Below are 18,113 nucleotides of genomic sequence, written 5' to 3'. Positions count from 1 at the left end.
AACGAAAACACTTGCAATATATCTTTCAAGTTTTAGTCAGCACTCGTTTCAGCAATAGCAATGTATGCCTGCTAACGAGTGCAAGCATATTCAGCCAGTCTCTACAACACACAATGTGTGCACAAATCTGTACGTTTCAAAAATACCACATTTATTTTTGTTTTTGAACATTACAAACCTTTCTTTTTACGTATTGTTTCTAGTTCTTGTTTTAAGAACCTGCTCTACAATCTAAAATTATTTTAGCAACCGGCTCTATCGAGCTAATGCGAACTAATTAATTTGCTTGAAGCTTAATGAAAAAAGTTTTCGATCGTCTCCTAATATGAAAAAAATTCTGTATTTGGAGAATTTTTGGAATTTTTAGCATACACCTATAAAATTACATCTCAAATGCTTCTAATATAATAATTGTAATAATTTTTAAAGTCCGTGTCTTGCATCCGTGCAATAGATGTAGCACTTTATATAATTTAATTCTGGTCTGAAGATGCAAGTGCTAATGTGGTGAAAGACTAACTTTTTTAAGAAGTGGCTTCTAACAATTTCGATGCTGCCTTTAATCTCTACGTCCGGATTTCGTCGTTCACCTGAATAACCAGGTATTTGAAATGCTTTATCTTCTCAATTCTATCTTCATCTAACGTTAAGCTGAACGGGCCCACGAAGAGCTTACGTATAACCATTGTTGTGTATCGGGGTACGTAGACTGGTAAGTACTGAGGTCTGAATTTAAAACACAAGTACACGTGTACTGAATCCAAAACACGTGTACTTATTTTATTGAGCTCGGCTTATTTCAACCTTTTCGTAAGTATGATCGGAACCGACTGGATGTCAACATATTAACATTTTCGAATGCCATAAGACGGCGTTCGTAAACGCACACGACAGGCGAAATCGACGTCAACAAGCATAAATTTTGTTTTATCGATGGTTATTCATACTCTATTTATACATACTTTATTTACACTATCAAGGGATATCTGATTACCGTCAACGGTCTTAGCAAATATTGCCTTATCATCAGCATAAATAAATGATAGTAATTGTCTCACCGCTGACTTTAATTATTTTTTGCCCCTGGAGTGTTTCTTTAAACATGGGTTCAGAGTATATATCGAAAATAGTAGGAGAAAGAACACATCCCTCTGTGACACCTCTATATATTGGAATATACGTTGTTTGTTTATCTTCAATGCTTATTACAGCTGATTGATTTCAATACAAATTTTTGAGAAGTCAAATGAATCGAACGTACTTCGCTACGTGTGTGAATTCTTCCTTGTGTAATTTTTCAATATAATTTGCCACTCCTGAAAGTTGTAGAAATACATGGAAATCACTAATCATACTAAGGTAACGGGTGGCAATTAAACACAGATTAGGCCGCTGCAGTAGTATTTATTGAAAATTTGTAAATGATGTAACATGATAATATTATGATATTAATGGTCGACAGACGAGGCACCGGCGGCCGTTAATTTCTTGTCAAGTTTCACCAAAGAATGTGCTGCACTACTCCGCCGTCACGTCAGTGCTACCAGTGTGCCTCCTAGTTTTGGCCATAATAAATACATAATTTGGTCCATGCAATAATATATTTTATGTAGAGATTGCCGCTCTGCAAAATTAAAATAAAATAAAAAAATATTATTATGAGGTTCTCATCGTACATGGCCAGCTTTTGCTAAGCCAGTATCTGAGAAAACATGACAGTTGGCAGAAGTGACGGCGGACCGTCAGGTTGTCGGCAGCGGCGGGACGGGAGTTGTCAAGTTGTGTCTGCCGCGGGCGGGGCCATGGCTCAGGGCGCGCTCGCGGCCGACATATCGCGGCGAAACCCTCAAGATGAGTACGAGCTGGTGCAGCGCATCGGCTCCGGCACATACGGCGACGTCTACAAGGTACCGCCCCTGCCCCTGCCCCTGTCCCTGCCCCTGCCTTTGTCCGCGCATCGCACGCGGCGACGATCGGTGCGTCAAGGCGCTCCGCCCCAAAGCCCCCAACCCCCAACTGCGTTTTCGGGCGACGCCTCGATTTTGTTATTCAGTCGATAATTTATATTAATCTAACTCTTATGTGCATTTCAATTTAAATAATAACAAATTCGTTTGATTGTTAACACATTTTAGACAGAACGCCCTTTTTCCCCCAAGACAGTTTCTTTATATTTATAAACCGTACAAATTTAAAAACAGATTCATCATATATACAAATCTAATTATTTTTAATAAGCTATTTTAAATTTAACAATTATAATAGTTTAATAATCTTCCGTTGCATTACAAAGACACTAGACTGAAATCAAAATCTGTAAATTAGTGACTTCTAGTTTATTCATTCTTAACTATTATTACAATTTATAATTGATTGAATAGATGTCACTATGCACGACCAGCTCGATTTTATTTAAATATACCTAATCTGTGATGATCCAACGGAATTATAATTATACAATACAATAATCACAAATTCCAATCTCCCTTATATCTCTCGTCTTTATGGGATTTGAACCCAGATATTTCTGGTATTAATCACCGACTTATACTACTGGTCTACGGTGCTGGTATGTTGTTGTCGTGGTGTCCTAGTTTAAAGATTAAATTCACTCCTGATAGATTAAGTTGTTGTCTAGGTTTATTCAATGTAACTACTTGGGGAGCGAATTAGGGTTGAAATCTCATCTTGCCTGGTAACCCAGAGGTTACAGATAAAAAATATAATCCAAGTTTTGAATGATAGGAAGCCCTAATGAAAGCCAAGAAGTAAGGCGGGGCTCTGGTTTAAATATTAGTGAGGAAAGGGAAGTCCAATGCTCTTCTTATTTGTCGATTATTTTACCAATGCGGGTATTTGGGGCAGAACTAGAGTCTTTGATTGTGTTATACATATCTTATTAGACATCTAGCAATAATGTTACTCTTTAGAACAGATTGATTATTTCTTAGACCCTCGAGGGTTACAGCCATAGTCAGAAAATAATCGAAGAGTGGTTGGCTGAATCAGTAATGCACTAAATTTTTTTACAAAGGTGGCAAATTAAAAAAAAAACGATATAACGCATTACCACTTTAACGAGTGTTCCCACTGCGATGGCACCGATACGATTTTATTGCTTTTGATGTGGATTTTTGACTTCTGAGAAGGGATAATTGTTTTTTACGCTCTCTTATTAGTCAAAAATCGATTTATATATGCTTCATTCGATTCTCACTTATTGTAAGTCGTAATAATGTTAAAAAGTCTTAATATTAACGCTAGATGACCAAGCGTTACCAGTGCGATGGCACGATTTTATTGGTTTTGACGTGAATTGTAAACAGGTATCCCTTTGAATTTGGCAAGAAAAATGCATGTCATTTAATGAAATACTATGAAGCTTAATGAAATATAAATATTAAAAAAGACAAAGGCCTTATAGAACTTAAAGTATTTTATTTTTAAAAAAATATGGGAAAACAATATTTACACCTTAAATATTTTTAGTATTTAAAATATTAGATGTTTTCTGTAGCAAGATTGAAGATAGGAAATATTCTTAACGTAACAAAATATAACTAAGGGCTGATTTACATGCTGCCAGTTGCTGGCGTGCCAGCTGGAAGTTGACTGACCAGCTTTTGCCCACCACTGCTCTCATTACCTAATAAATAAAGATATCTGCGGCTGACTGTTATTTTGTTGGGATACAGTTCAACGGTTAAGTGCACATTCATTTGTTATTTACATCAGCACTATTGATCATATTCATTTTTCTCAGGGTGTTAGATGCATAATTACTCTATTGTTCAAATATTCTGTTTGCAGAGGAGGAAGACCGCTTCCATTCTTAGTAAATTCATGGGACACAAATGCATTAGTTTTTTGATCATTTTACAGATCTTTCATAACTATTATGGATTATGGATAGTCCCGACAAAATACCTAAAAAATGTGAAGTGTTCCATGATGAAAAAATAGTAGTTTTGCGATTATTTCGCGCAATGCAAAATTAAAAGAAAAAAATCTTTTAAATTAAAAGGAATAATAAAAAAATAGTTAAAAGTTTTGACTTTTATATAAATTCGTCTTGTGTCAAAAATGAAACATTCTGTTTTTATAAAATACAACAATACAATGGTAATCCATATTATGAATAAATTATGTCTTCTATGGGAATTAATAACGTATTTTAGTGAATATAGGTTTGAATTTATATTAATTAATTCCAATTTTTATCCAGGCCATTATTTGAGTTTTCTTTCATACTCAAGTTGTATTTTTAACTTGTAAATTTATCTGGCTTATTTTCTGAGCAAGTCTACATTTTTACGTACCATGTTCGAACCCACCTGGTTTATATTTGAGGAAATACATTATAGAAAAACTTTTTATTAATTTATATTACTTTTACGTAATCTGTCGATTTTTCAACAGGCACGGTACTAATACTTACATAAAAAATAATATGTAGTACTAGTAAAATACCCTTAAATATTGCATCATAAAATATTAGTGGCAGACAAAGATAACTGGGGACATAATACATATATTCATTTAGTTTTTTTTACTACTTGCACATTATCAGACTACTGCTCGATGTTTCGAATATCATATAATGCTTTAGTCTGCTTATAAATAAGATTAAAGGATCAATGCTAATCATCTATAATGTACAATATATATTATAATTTTTAACTGGAACCTATTTATATACAGGCTAAGAGGATATCATCGAGCGAGCTGGCCGCAATCAAAGTCATCAAATTAGAACCCGGAGATGACTTTGCCATCATTCAACAGGAGATCCTCATGATGAAAGATTGCCGACATCCCAACATAATTGCGTATTACGGCTCATATTTACGCAGAGATAAGCTATGGATCGCGATGGAGTTTTGCGGCGGGGGAAGTTTGCAGGACATATATCACATAACCGGACCTCTAACGGAGCCTCAGATAGCGTACATGTGTAGAGAAACTTTGACCGGTCTTTCGTATCTCCACAGTATGGGAAAAATGCATAGGTATATTCGATAATAATCTATCATGTTCGGTTGAATGAAATTAATCAATTAATAATTTTCAACAGAGATATCAAAGGTGCTAACATATTGTTAACTGATAACGGGGATGTAAAATTAGCCGATTTCGGAGTCAGCGCGCAAATTACGGCGACAATCAATAAACGAAAGTCTTTCATTGGCACTCCGTACTGGATGGCTCCTGAAGTATCGTCAAATTGCATTTGAATATAGCGAATAGTGATTTATAATGTGTTTTTTTTGTGTAAGGTCGCTGCTGTGGAACGAAAGGGCGGTTATAACCAGTTGTGTGATATTTGGGCTTGTGGAATAACTGCAATAGGTGATTATAGATTCAAATTAAGATTTAATATTAGTGAGAATGCTATTTATATCATTGTTGTCTGTTATTATAGAATTGGCTGAACTGCAACCGCCTATGTTCGATTTACATCCGATGCGCGTGCTATTTTTAATGTCAAAGTCAGGATTTAAACCACCGATGTTGCGGGACAAAGAGAGGTGGAGTCCTACGTTTCACAACTTCGTGAAGACGGCTCTGACAAAGAATCCGAAAAAGCGGCCGACTGCAGATAAGCTATTACAGGTAAATATATTCGATGGACGTTTTAGGATTAATTGTATCATAATAATAATTGATATTTTAATTATATGAAGTGAAACTTCTGTAAATTGAATGTTACATTTAATTGAACTTTATCTAGTGGCTTATATATTCTACAATATTAATTTTGCTTGTAGGACATTTTCAAATTTTAGCTATTTGTCAATATTATTTTCAATTACTAAATATGAGTATATGATTAATAAAACATATAACATAAGGATGTCTGTTCCGTCCTTCCAGGCCGCGGCCGGGACTCGAACCCGCTGCAGTGACATCTATTGGTTATAATTTATATTACACTTAATAATTTATAATTATTAATTAATTAGTTATTTTCACGAAATTTCAAATATTTTGACAAAGTGTGACTTTTATTAAAATAATTATAAATATATATTTATTATCAACTCTCGATAAAATCTTAAAACTTCTTTACGTTCGCATGATATTATAAAATTTTAAGTTCAATTATTTGTAATTTGTATAAAAAGATAAACAGACTGACTGCAAAATTTTGCTAACACGCGAAAACGCATGAACGGACCGTAATGTGTTAATATAGATGTCACTGATTCCCAGACTTTCAGTCTGGTGGTTAATACTTACTTGTAGGTATTCATTATATCTGATTGACTTACTTAGTTGGTACAGATTTACCCCGTTGTAACGCATTGGGCTTACGCCTGTCAGGTTACAACGAAAGATTTAATAAAAATAAATAAAGAATATTGTTTTTAATCGCTTACTAAACGAAAAATTCTTCTTTGACTAATATTATGCATTATTTGTTAAAAGCAAATATAGCAAAATGCATAAAATGATTGAATTCATAATCAATATCTGAAATAATAGCAATTATATATAAACATTTTCTATGAAATATGAGTTCACAATTTTGGGAAATAGGCAGGCAAAGAATATGATACTAGTGAAAATATATTTTACTTAGTATTTCAGTGAAATCATATCGGAAACTGTCAAAAAATAAAACTTTTACTTCTTGAACAGTCTTAATGGATGATATACTTTTATGCATTTCTATAATTAGGAATCTTTTTTCTGAGTTGAGGCAAAGAGTATTATCGCTTAAGAATTTATTCTTCGATTTTGTGCTTTATTTATAATTTTTGAGAAAAGACATATTCTTTATTTAATTTTAAAATAATTTTGAAAAAAATATCAATCGAGTCAAAAAACCTGGTTTTTGATTTTTTTTTAAATGACTAAAAAACCTGTTATTCAGTTTTGGTTTTAACTGGTTTGAAAGCCGTAGGTTAGGTTTGCATACTATAAATAATCTTCCATGATCGAAAACAAGATTGTTTGCCGAATGTTTTGTGAGGGATGGCATTAAAACACAGATTAGTCGCTGCAGATTATTTATTGACTAGTTAAATTATTACATATTACACTATATATTTTATAATTAGTGCAAGTGAGAGAACGGTGATCGTTCATGCCAAAAACAAAATCTTCATCTTTCTTGCTAGTTGATTTTCGCAATAGTAGATTGCTAGGTACTGTGGGTACTGAACTGAACATGGAGCAACACTGAGGCGGAGCGGCAGTAGCGGTCTTACTTTGTTGGCAATGCTATAGAAGGACGTCTTCCATTGATCAGTCGCTCGCCAATCAGCTCATAATTATAAATTTAAAATAAGTAATAATATAAATACTAAATAAATCATCTGCAATGGCTATCCCGTGTCATTGCCATCTGTCACTTTCGCCAAAATTGTATTTTTATGAACTAAAAGAAGCAATAAAATTTCTAAAATTAAAACAAAAATCCAATACAAGATTGTTGTAAATGTATACATATAATGTAAATATTATATTCTGTTTTCAGCACGCATTTTTCCAATCCGACATGACAAAGAGGCTGGCAATTGAATTGTTACAAAAAGTTTCTAATCCGACAAACGTCTACAATTACAACGTTGAAGTAGACGATGATATTGTGAGTTGATTATATGTATAATTTTTTTGTAACAATCATATTAGAAGAATATAATGACATTCGCATTATTATTACTCTTTCAGGCAATATCCAACGTTCCGCAACGCATAGCTTCCAAACACACCGTCAAAAATAGGCGACCTATTGTGTCAAATTCCATAGACTTGGGAGTATCTTCAGGCATAGCTCGAACTCGTCCGCATAGCCTTTTAAGTGATAACCAGTCAATAGTGTCGCCGCCAAAGAGGAGATCTGGCGTGTTTGACGATTCGCCAATAGTAGATTTAGACGCAGACGACGATTTGAGTCAATTAGAAGGTACAAGCACGGCCAAGTCTTATGATAACGAAAACTCCGATACAATAAAGCGAGCAGGTAATATCTATTATTTTAATAAAATCAATATAATTCCTATATTATAACGTTTGTAAATTGAATCGTAGGTGGAAGTTATTTGCAACATTCCAAATCGGGCAATCATCATCCGTCAAATTGGGACATGCTGGATCTGCTCACCGACGTCACAGCTAGCATAGAATCTCAAGATAATACGGTCACGACTCAGCCGTACGATTCGCTTCCAAACGAAAAGTAAGTTTTCGAGTGTGTCATTTTATCGAGTGTGTGTTTATGTGTAAAAATGCAACATTTATTAGTTACGATTGTGTATTTTTATGTTGATAGATTACAACGGTGAGTATGTTTGTCTCAAACATATAAAAAAAATTGAAAGGTTCTATTGTCTCTCTTGATTCATTTAAAACGTTTGTCTTTAAAAGTATCATATCTCAATAAGCAAATCTTAAGCTTTAGATTGAAAGATAACACAATGAGATAAATTCCAATGATAAATGTATCATATTACATACATGGATATGCAGAAAGCGGCTCATCTTTAAATTTATAAATTAACGTAGCTTTATCACTATGATGACAACAGTCAGAAAAAGAGTTATAGCTGGTTGTTACTCCTAATTTTTTACTACAAAATTTCGCAATCATCACTTAGATATTTTATTTTACGGAAAACACCCACACAATACTTAAAAATTACTCTGAATGAATAATGGTATAGACTGTAATAAACGGAGCATTTTAGAGGAACAAAGAAGATTGAAATATATTTTTTTTGAGATTGTCAATAAATATGCAAATTTCGCATATTATTATAATAAAGACTGGTTGCTCTCTGCATAACTTTGCTCAATTGATGATTCTTTAGGGTACATAACATGAAATTTAAACTCTAAATAATTTATACAAACATGATGATACATACAAACATATATCGACAAAAATATATATATTTATAGAGTGAAAGTCCGAGCGAGGAATTACCCCATAACCGGTGAACAAATTATGAAAATGAGCCTAAGGTATTTCGGTTCTATATCGTGTGTGAAGGCATGTCTTTTACTATAATAAGAGTGGTAATGTTTTGTAACGTGTGAAGCGAAGGAATCATTGAAGAGTGCCTCTCTCTCAATAGAATCGTTTTAAAACTGCATTTATATAAGTTTTGTACATACACATCTAACACTTTTTTTTATTACTGATTGAACATACTTTTATTTTAACTCTCATTCTTTTTACTATTGAAAATTATGATTAAAAGTAGGATCATTAACATTTTTTGCGGTTTACGGTTAAATTGTGTATACGACATTCTCGAATTATCATGATATCAGCAAGCATTGCGGATATTTTGGGCAAAAATCAATATTTTTTATATGAATCCTCATAGCATGATACAGCTTATAAATACCAACCGCTTTGCATGGATAATGCATGAGGTATTACAAAAATCGTATCAGATTACGTACACTATTTCACACACAATATGCTATATATTCATAGTAAATTATGGCCCAATTTTTATTAATATAAATATTTTCATATTCATGCTTGTCATATAATTAACTCATGCAATCAACAAGTCTCTGGTTCAACAACAAGAATCTTAATTGTCGTTTAATCTTTAATTGAAAAGTATAACTTTCGATTCTTATTGTTGAAATGCATTGTAATGATGCATTATTTTTTTCTTATTCTGTGTTATTATTTTCTTATTGATGTTTTACATTATTTATTAATTGATTTTATTATTAAGAAGTATAGATAAGAATGTAAAGATCGTTAATCTGGCGTGCAAAGTATATTTTTGTAAGAACAATGAATGATATGTTTATTAATTAAAAATGGATTTTGATTTATCATATAAAATGTGTGAATATATGTGAGCTGTATTTGTATGCATATAATTTACTATTATATTATGTACGTGATGCTGATGAGTAATTGTTTAAATTTAATGTAAACTATATATGATACTTTGATGTGTTGAGTATGCTTTATATTTTTTGTAATTTGTGGCTGTTTGTCAATTTTTTGTATTTTGTTTTAGGAGTCTCTTACAATATATAGATGAAGAGTTAATGTTAAGGTAAACTTATTTACCTGTACATTATGCATGAATGTTATTTTATGTTTATTTTATATTTTTATGCATGCGCCATTTAGTAGATCGCTTGTTTTTTATTTCTATATAAATACATCTTATTCTGTTCTGCACCTTCTTTTATGTTGCATTAGTGATAGAATTTTTTATAGTTGTAGTTTGGTTTTGATCCCTCAGAATGAATCATATAAATATTTTCTAAAAAATAAAATATGTCCATAATTTCTCGATTTCATTTTTTTTAATATATTTATCAATATAATTATAATAAATTTTCTTTATTAGTATATTTAACTTTCATCCCATTTATAGTACATCATATTAAAACATTGTAACTAATTTATTTTTATAAACAGTTATTAAAGTTGTTACACTAACAGTTGTGTTATTAGCTTGTTTTATTTAAATTACTATAAATGCAGTTAAAATTCATACAATCATAAAAAATAGAAAATTGAACACATTTTGCTTAGTTGTTAGCACAGCTCCAAAATGTTTTTTTTTTTATTATTTATTATTAAAATAGTATAGAGCGTTAATGTATTTTTATTGTTTTTAGGGCCACTCTTCCGCTCACCAACGAAGTTACTTCCACTCCGCATAACGATCAGCATGCCGCTCCCAACGTATACGACAGGCATTTATCTCAATGTATTAAATTAAAGCAGGAATATCTCCATTCACAAAGCACTTCGAGTCATCACAGCATAAATAAACACTTAAACGGTTGCCAGAAGAAAGAATCGACGTCTATGTGTAGAGATTCGTCAAAAACATCACTGTCAAGCGTTGATCATGCGTGTTCCAGGATGGTCAGTTACGGTAACGATATAATTTTCGCCGATCAAGTGGGCAGCGACATCATCGTCTCCGATAAGAAGAGCAACAGTATCAGTTCGTGCAATTGCAGCAAGTGTAACGAGTCTAAACAGCAGCGTACCGAAATGCTGAGTGATTTGCAACAGTCGGTCAGTAAAAAGTGTCTGTGCACCGAATGTAGCAAGGAGAACACGTTAAATTCACAGTCGGCGAACAATAATAATCAACAAGAGTCATCTGGCATTATTTTCTGTGATTATTGTAAAAAGCAAAAGATTTCATTGTCGAATTTTAGAGCTTTACAAATCGCAAATAGGCTGCATCTGGCAGATGGCGCCAAGAGCTCGGCGTCCAGTCAGCGCAATGCAAACTTTGATGACGATCTATGCAAAAGGATAGACTTGTCGCTGAACATGGACAGTGAGATAGACATGCGGATGAAAAACGCTTATTCTATCACTGCTTTACAATCGACACAGGACAGCGATAAAACGTCAATTAAAACACACGGCAGGCATAGTTCGGACACAGTCTTCAACCACAATAGGAATCAATCTAATAAAGGCAACGGAGGAATAGATTTGAGTCAATTTTGCATATGTGAACTGTCCGAGTCGAACGTAGAAGTGAGAAGAAAAACTTCGTCAGTGGACGAGATATTTAGTCATTCCAGTGCGGAAGTCACTACCTCTAGGAATTCTAATCCAATTGAAATAGGACGATCGAGGGAGCGATTAGAAGGCGGCGGTTCGAGACAACGCAGTCTCTCTGATAGTCAACGCGATAAAGCCAAAACTGAGAATAAAAGTAATGATTATATAATTTGATTATGTTCCGTTTTGGTGTGTTATTGATTAATGTACAATTGTAGATATAGTGACTGCTCCTGATGTTGTCGGCGGAGGAGGCACTCCACCGGTTCCGCCGAGAAGAACGCGTAATCATCGAACGAGAGCCTTAACGCCGCCACGTCCCAATACTAATGGTCTTCCACCTACACCTAAGGTTCATATGGGAGCTTGCTTCTCTAAGGTATACTTTATTCTGATGAATCTATTGTCATGTCAAGAATATATGACAGGAAAATCTCATTGTTTTTTTTTAAATATGTGGGCTATTTTCTTACTATAATCATTGTAGGTTTTTAACGGCTGTCCGCTCAGAATAAATTGTACTGCTTCGTGGATACACCCCGACACGAGAGATCAGCACATTTTAATCGGTGCCGAAGAGGGAATATATACGTTGAACTTGAACGAATTACATGAAACAGCAATGGAGCAGCTTTGTCCAAGACGGACTGTTTGGATGCATGTTATAAAAGATGTACTAATGTCTCTATCAGGTAGTGTATTTATATTATAATTAATATGTATGGATATATTAGTACTTAAATTATATTTTTTACTATTTAATTATAGGTAAAAGTCAGCAGTTGTATCGCCATGATTTGTTAGGTTTACAAGGTCGTCACACCAATAGATTTTCGCTTAGGGTACAAAGAATGCCTGAAAAATTAGTTCCGAGAAAGTTTGCTCTTACGACTAGAGTTCCTGATACAAAAGGTATTTATTATATTAAAATATAAAATAATGAGACAATTGTAAATTACAACGATAACTTTATTTAAGGTTGTATCAAGTGTGCAGTAAGTAGAAATCCGTATAACGGTTATAAATATTTGTGTGGTGCTACCGCACAAGGATTGTTCTTGATGCAATGGTATGATCCTCTCCACAAGTTTATGCTATTAAAGGTACATTATAATGAAACAAATTAATAAATTTAGATATACTTAATTTAAATCATCTATTTTTCTTTACAGCACATAGAATGCAATTTACCATCTCCTTTGAGGGTGTTCGAAATGGTGATAACACCAGAGCAAGAATATCCATTGGTTTGTGTCGGCGCCACTCGAAAACCTCTTAAACTCGATCTATTGAATATGAATTCAGGAGGTATGTTGTTAATGGTTCATGTGAGTATGAAATAATGTGTTATTATAATGCTTTATTATTCCTAAAGGTGCTAGCTGGTTCCATTCTGACGAACTAGATCCGAATATGAGTGGCACTTCAACGATTATACCACGGACGGATAAATTACATTCAATCGTCGGTATAAAGCAGCTAGAAAAGGATTCTGTAAGTTTTTCTTAGTAATAAACTAATTAATATTATTTTTTATTTTATACATATTGTAATTTAAATAAGTGTCATAAGTCTAAGACATGCAATACCGGCGCAAAATAAAAATCATATACCAGACAAAACTTATTTTGTGGTGTTTTTGACAGTCTGACATTGACATATGGATTTTAAATTGCTAGTTCGACATCACACTATTTGTGTAAATATTGCGTTTGTAATTTATAAAACAATCCACAGAACAAAAAAGGTGGTTAAATCTTAATCATAAAAAAGTTTCGCACAGCTGTTTACTTATTGTGTGTATGAAGAATATGAGTCGAAATTTCTAATAGGTGTGTTAATGTCATACTCAAATATTGTATTATGTGAACAATTTGTTAACAAAAACAAATTGCTTGTAATATTTTTATCTGATAATTATGATGGGTTAACTGAGAAATTTGGAGAAGAAGGTTCTCTTAATATTTAATATTGCTTGAGAAAACAAAAATTAGCACTGGCAATTAAAGTACAGCCGACCCCACTATAGCGTAGAGATTGGGACTTTGTTATAGGAATACCACGTTATAGGGGACAAGATACCCACACAAAATTTGAGGTTAGGTTCTTTCAACTGTATTTTGTGAATTTAACGAAATCAGCAAATCAAACTTTTTTTCTAATTTTATGTATTTAAACAAGAGCACATGTTCTATGTTCTTATTGCAACGCGCGCGCGAAGAATGTCCTTGATTTTGCGAGTGCCAGGGGAGTCAAACGAAACAGTTTCTTATTTTTTTAAATGCATAAGCTTACAATGAATAGATAACAACAAGTAAATATAAATTATCAAACTTTTCTGAAGTATGTTTTATCTTAGGATATTGATAAAAACCTATTAATTATATTAAAAACAAATAGTAATAGTAGAAATGAAAAAAGTTAAACATCTTAAATCGTCATCTAATATAATATTTTTTTAGATTTGTAATAGATATATTAACGCTTTAGGAGGGACTGCGGCATACGCTATAAGGGGGTTTACTGTATATTATGATTTGAAGTATACAGAAGTTATTTTTCCCTTATATATCTCAATATATGAATAAATGGACTTATACCACTTTCAAAAACAACGGCTCATATATTAAATTTAGAAATTTTAATATTTTTTTTATTTGATTTTTATATTATATGCTATTTCAGGTGCTTATTTGCTATGATAACCTCGTAGAAATCATTAATCCATTGCCTAACACTGGCGATTTAAATCGTCAGCCAACTGCAGATCTTATTGTTGGAAGTGGGAAAACGAAGAGGCAGAAGCAGTTGGTCACTAAGCTTGAATTTGCGTTTAACGTCGAAAGCATAGGTAATATTTCTATTCAACAACAATTTGACTATATTTCTTGCTCCGCATTCTCATACATGTTTTTTTTCAGTTGTTTTAGCCGATAGTGTTTTAGCGTTTCATCTTCATGGTGTACAAGGAAGATCTTTGCGCGACGGTTCCGTCACCCAAGAAATATGCGACCCATCTAAAAGTTACAGACTTTTGGGACACGATAAGTCAGTATATTTATTACTCGATAGATAATTAGATTGAATTCCATTTAATGTATATTATGTATTCAATTCAGGGTTGTGACCTTGGAGTCTCGCACTCTTAAAACCGGAACCATGACTGAAGACGGAAACGACCTGTACATTTTGGCCGGACACGAAGCGTCCTATTAGCTTGGATAGATTTTAGCGAATCGACTGGCTCTCAATTAACGTTGTTCTCATTAGTTTTAAGCGGCGCCGATTTTTTTTTATGATGTAGATAAGAAACGAGCGATGCTAGATTATTTACTTAGTTGTCTCGTATATATTATAAATAAATATATAAAATTATGCATGTAATCGACGATTTTAATGAGTTTTATAAACCGACTCTCGTAACATATGTTTTAGTTATTGTTTGCCTATAACACGATTAATAGACAATAGTCAACCTGAAGGGCATCTTACAAATCGTAACATGTGAATTTGATAAGATGTATGCGTATTACACATTTTGTAGTGTGTACATAATAACTGTGCGTTATGTAAATACTTTATTATTTATTACTTTTGAAGCAGTCAATTTGATTCCATTACGCTTTAGATCATCTTTAGTCATTCGTTGCGATTGAACACATATTTTTGATTAGTGAAGTTTGTCTTTGATAAAGTAAAATCTTGCTGTGCGTGGTTTTAGTTGAAAAGCTTTGTATTTTTTTATGAAATACAATGAGTTTCTTTATCTTGTTAGTGATATAGATTGCTTTAAAAATTTCCATTGAGCTCGATACAAATCCTTCAGTGCTGAGTTGCCCGAGTATCTGGTGAATGAGTATTGTCTATCACAGACACGCTTTCTACTCTACTCAAAGACATGAAGCTTAAAATTTATTTTACAATTTTAAACTTTTCACATGATTCACACTCCCTACAACTATATCTGATTATCTGAAGGTGTATTAATTTTAATACCTATGCATTTGAGTCACTACTTAAGATTTATGTCAGTATTTTTCTTGTTTGATGTTATTTACTTAAAACTAATTATTTTTTTAAATTTAAACAAATTACATTGCTTTTCTAATTACACCACGCATTTTAGCAATTTTCACTAAACATTATATATTGTCCTATATGGCAAATGTATTATTCTATATTCGTATTCATAGCACTAATTTTGTAATATCGTAGCTGAGTATATTATATTAAACATATAATTCTTAGAATGACTATTTATTCTTATTCGTAATAATTATATATACATTGAAAAATATTACAATTACATATCGTAATTATGTCGTTTTGTTTCAAACGATACAATATTGAAACACGAAAGGTGATGTGATATTATTATTTTAATATTAAAACATTTTTATATTATACAAATTAATATAATTTTCGCTTTACGCATGTGTGTATATTTAAACAAATATATACATATTATGTGTATAATTTTTTAATCGTTTATTATTTTTTTATATCAATTACTAATTTAGAAAAGTTAATTTTTTTATTACATTATTCAATTAAATTGAAAAAAAATTGCTCATTTTGAAGGTAGCACATGTGTGTATAATGCTTGTTAATAAATAATCAAATACGATCTATTACACATTTGTAAATATATGTATACTTTAAACTATGTTGATCAAATTATAGTCACATTAACTATTCAAGTACCTAAATATTTTTAGCGAAGGGATTGAGTTATGTGTAAATCAAATATTGCAAAAAAGATGAACAAAGAGAAATGATATTTTTATTAACGAAACGAAATGAAAGAAAACATAAATTCAGATGTAAATATCATTAAAAAATATAATAAAAACATAGAATTATATTATATAACGAAATAATAAATATTTTTGTGAATATAATTGATGAAATAAATGAAAGTAATATGTTGACCCAAATACGATATTGTAATCGGTAGACCCTGGCGAAGGCGTAGCAAAAATGTTTCGAATTCTAATAACAAATAATCTAATGGACATTAATAATAGTTTTATTCGGTTATTTGTTACGTTCATCTCTAGGTCTCCTACCATATAATATGACCATATGAATTACCTGGATAAATATATACAATTAGTTCTATATATATATAATATTAAATATATGACGAGTTTGAAAGTAATAATGAAATTCCCTATACACTCATGCTTAAAGTTAACGTTTAAAAAATGGCCACGTCACACATTCACCATCCAAATTAAACGATTGCCACCTGCATTGCCATTTAAATCTCTAATCATATAATATATCTCAAACTCCCCAAATGAATATTAAAATACTATTTATGAATTGTTGGCACTGTCTAAATGTTTAAATAATTCGTCTAATATACATACATCCAGAAAAATTGTCAAAAATTTTTAATTATATTTATATTCATAGTCTATTAATATTTTCGTCAGTTACAAAACACCCTATAATGTTCTAGATGTAACACCTTTGAATACAGTATGTATATATAGAGATGATGAGATTAACGATTTTTATGAATTGCACAAGTATCATGTGATTGATTAGTTTCGTACAGAAATAAAAATTATTAAAGTGTAGCCGCTGACGTGTAGACTGATAACGATGTAATTGTAAGCTTTTAATGAGATTATATAATATTATATCCAAATATACTTTATAGATTGCAAGAGATAAATATATTTACCTGATACTGTGCATTGGTATTTTAATGAAAAAAATGCAGTACATATACATATTAAAAACTGTTCAAAAGGTACAAAATTTATTATTGCCACGTCCACTAAATATACAATGTAAAACCATCGGGGGAAAGTTAGAGATATAGAGCGTAAGAATAGCGAGTTTTACAGAAGGACAGGACAGTTTGTATTCTATTTTAGATTTCCTGGGTTTTTTTGTATTAATTATTGTCTTTAAATGTTTCGATTCAAAATTGTAATTAAATGGAAAAAGTATATGAAAATCTTTTATTGAAATTGGAATTTTAAGATATAAAAGTAACGTAACGAATTTATTCATTTTGAAATAATAGATTTATGTGTGTATGTGTAACGTTTGCAGGAAATTGTCTGCTGAAAGAATACAGCGTTGAATTTGTGAAGGGCCTAAAAAGTTGAATGTATGTACACTTTCAAAATTTCATTTGTAAAATGTATGAAATAAAGTTAATCAAAGCCTTCAAATGTGCCTTTTATATTTACGCAACAAATATTATCAATAAATATAGTAAGAGTAGAGTATCAAAAATATTTCAATAATAGGATCATATGATGCAATATAATAGCGATTAGAAATTTGGTCAATAACAAATGGATGTCAAAAATATATTCATATTTTGGTAAAGAATCTAGTTATTTTCACGTTTATACATTTTAAATTGTTGTTTAACTGTAATTTAGATTCCCTCGATTCTGTCTGATTAATAAGTCAGTCAAACTCTGGGATTTGGTTTATTTTCGTCATTAAATATTAGAATGGTTTGTTTTATTTTAAAAGTAATTTGCACGCAATGTATTATGTTACATGTTTAAATCTGGTCAGACCTAAATTATTCAGTACCTGTTCTCGATAACAGTAT

The 18,113-nt window shown here is 31.8% G+C and overlaps 1 protein-coding gene across 6 annotated transcripts; it reads left to right on the top strand.

The window, feature by feature from the left end:
• The first annotated feature begins 1,741 nt into the window (after positions 1-1,741).
• hppy (MAP4K3-like protein hppy) lies at positions 1,742-17,718 on the top strand. 6 transcript variants are annotated; one of them, XM_088201261.1, is made up of 20 exons: positions 1,742-1,907; positions 4,702-5,009; positions 5,075-5,213; positions 5,277-5,349; positions 5,423-5,613; positions 7,484-7,594; positions 7,678-7,969; positions 8,038-8,185; positions 8,908-8,970; positions 9,999-10,037; positions 10,612-11,678; positions 11,749-11,903; positions 12,012-12,216; positions 12,293-12,436; positions 12,503-12,627; positions 12,697-12,832; positions 12,900-13,018; positions 14,210-14,375; positions 14,446-14,572; positions 14,644-17,718. In XM_088201261.1, the coding sequence occupies exons 1-20, from the start codon at positions 1,803-1,805 to the stop codon at positions 14,738-14,740; spliced, it is 3,810 nt and encodes a 1,269-aa protein (XP_088057387.1). In that variant the 5' UTR covers positions 1,742-1,802; the 3' UTR covers positions 14,741-17,718. The 6 variants fall into 6 exon arrangements, with proteins under 6 accessions (XP_088057387.1, XP_088057386.1, XP_088057389.1 ...); XM_088201260.1 differs by having other exon boundaries at positions 11,743-11,903; XM_088201263.1 differs by lacking the exon at positions 8,908-8,970 and having other exon boundaries at positions 11,743-11,903.
• The last annotated feature ends 395 nt before the right edge of the window (positions 17,719-18,113 follow it).

Source organism: Plectrocnemia conspersa, unplaced genomic scaffold (assembly GCF_051122295.1).
Source record: "Plectrocnemia conspersa isolate PC_06_02 unplaced genomic scaffold, ASM5112229v1 ptg000013l, whole genome shotgun sequence".
NCBI classification, from domain to species: domain Eukaryota; kingdom Metazoa; phylum Arthropoda; class Insecta; order Trichoptera; family Polycentropodidae; genus Plectrocnemia; species Plectrocnemia conspersa.
This window is presented reverse-complemented; position numbering and strand designations above follow the sequence as displayed.

Excerpts from the sequence above, each read along its gene's own strand:
- hppy (XM_088201260.1), top strand. The coding sequence starts at position 1,803 with ATGGCTCAGGGCGCGCTCGCGGCCGACATATCGCGGCGAAACCCTCAA. Across the intron at positions 8,186-8,907 it reads GATTCGCTTCCAAACGAAAA|AGTGAAAGTCCGAGCGAGGA; the intron begins GTAAGTTTTCGA and ends ATATATTTATAG. Across the intron at positions 10,038-10,611 it reads GATGAAGAGTTAATGTTAAG|GGCCACTCTTCCGCTCACCA; the intron begins GTAAACTTATTT and ends TATTGTTTTTAG.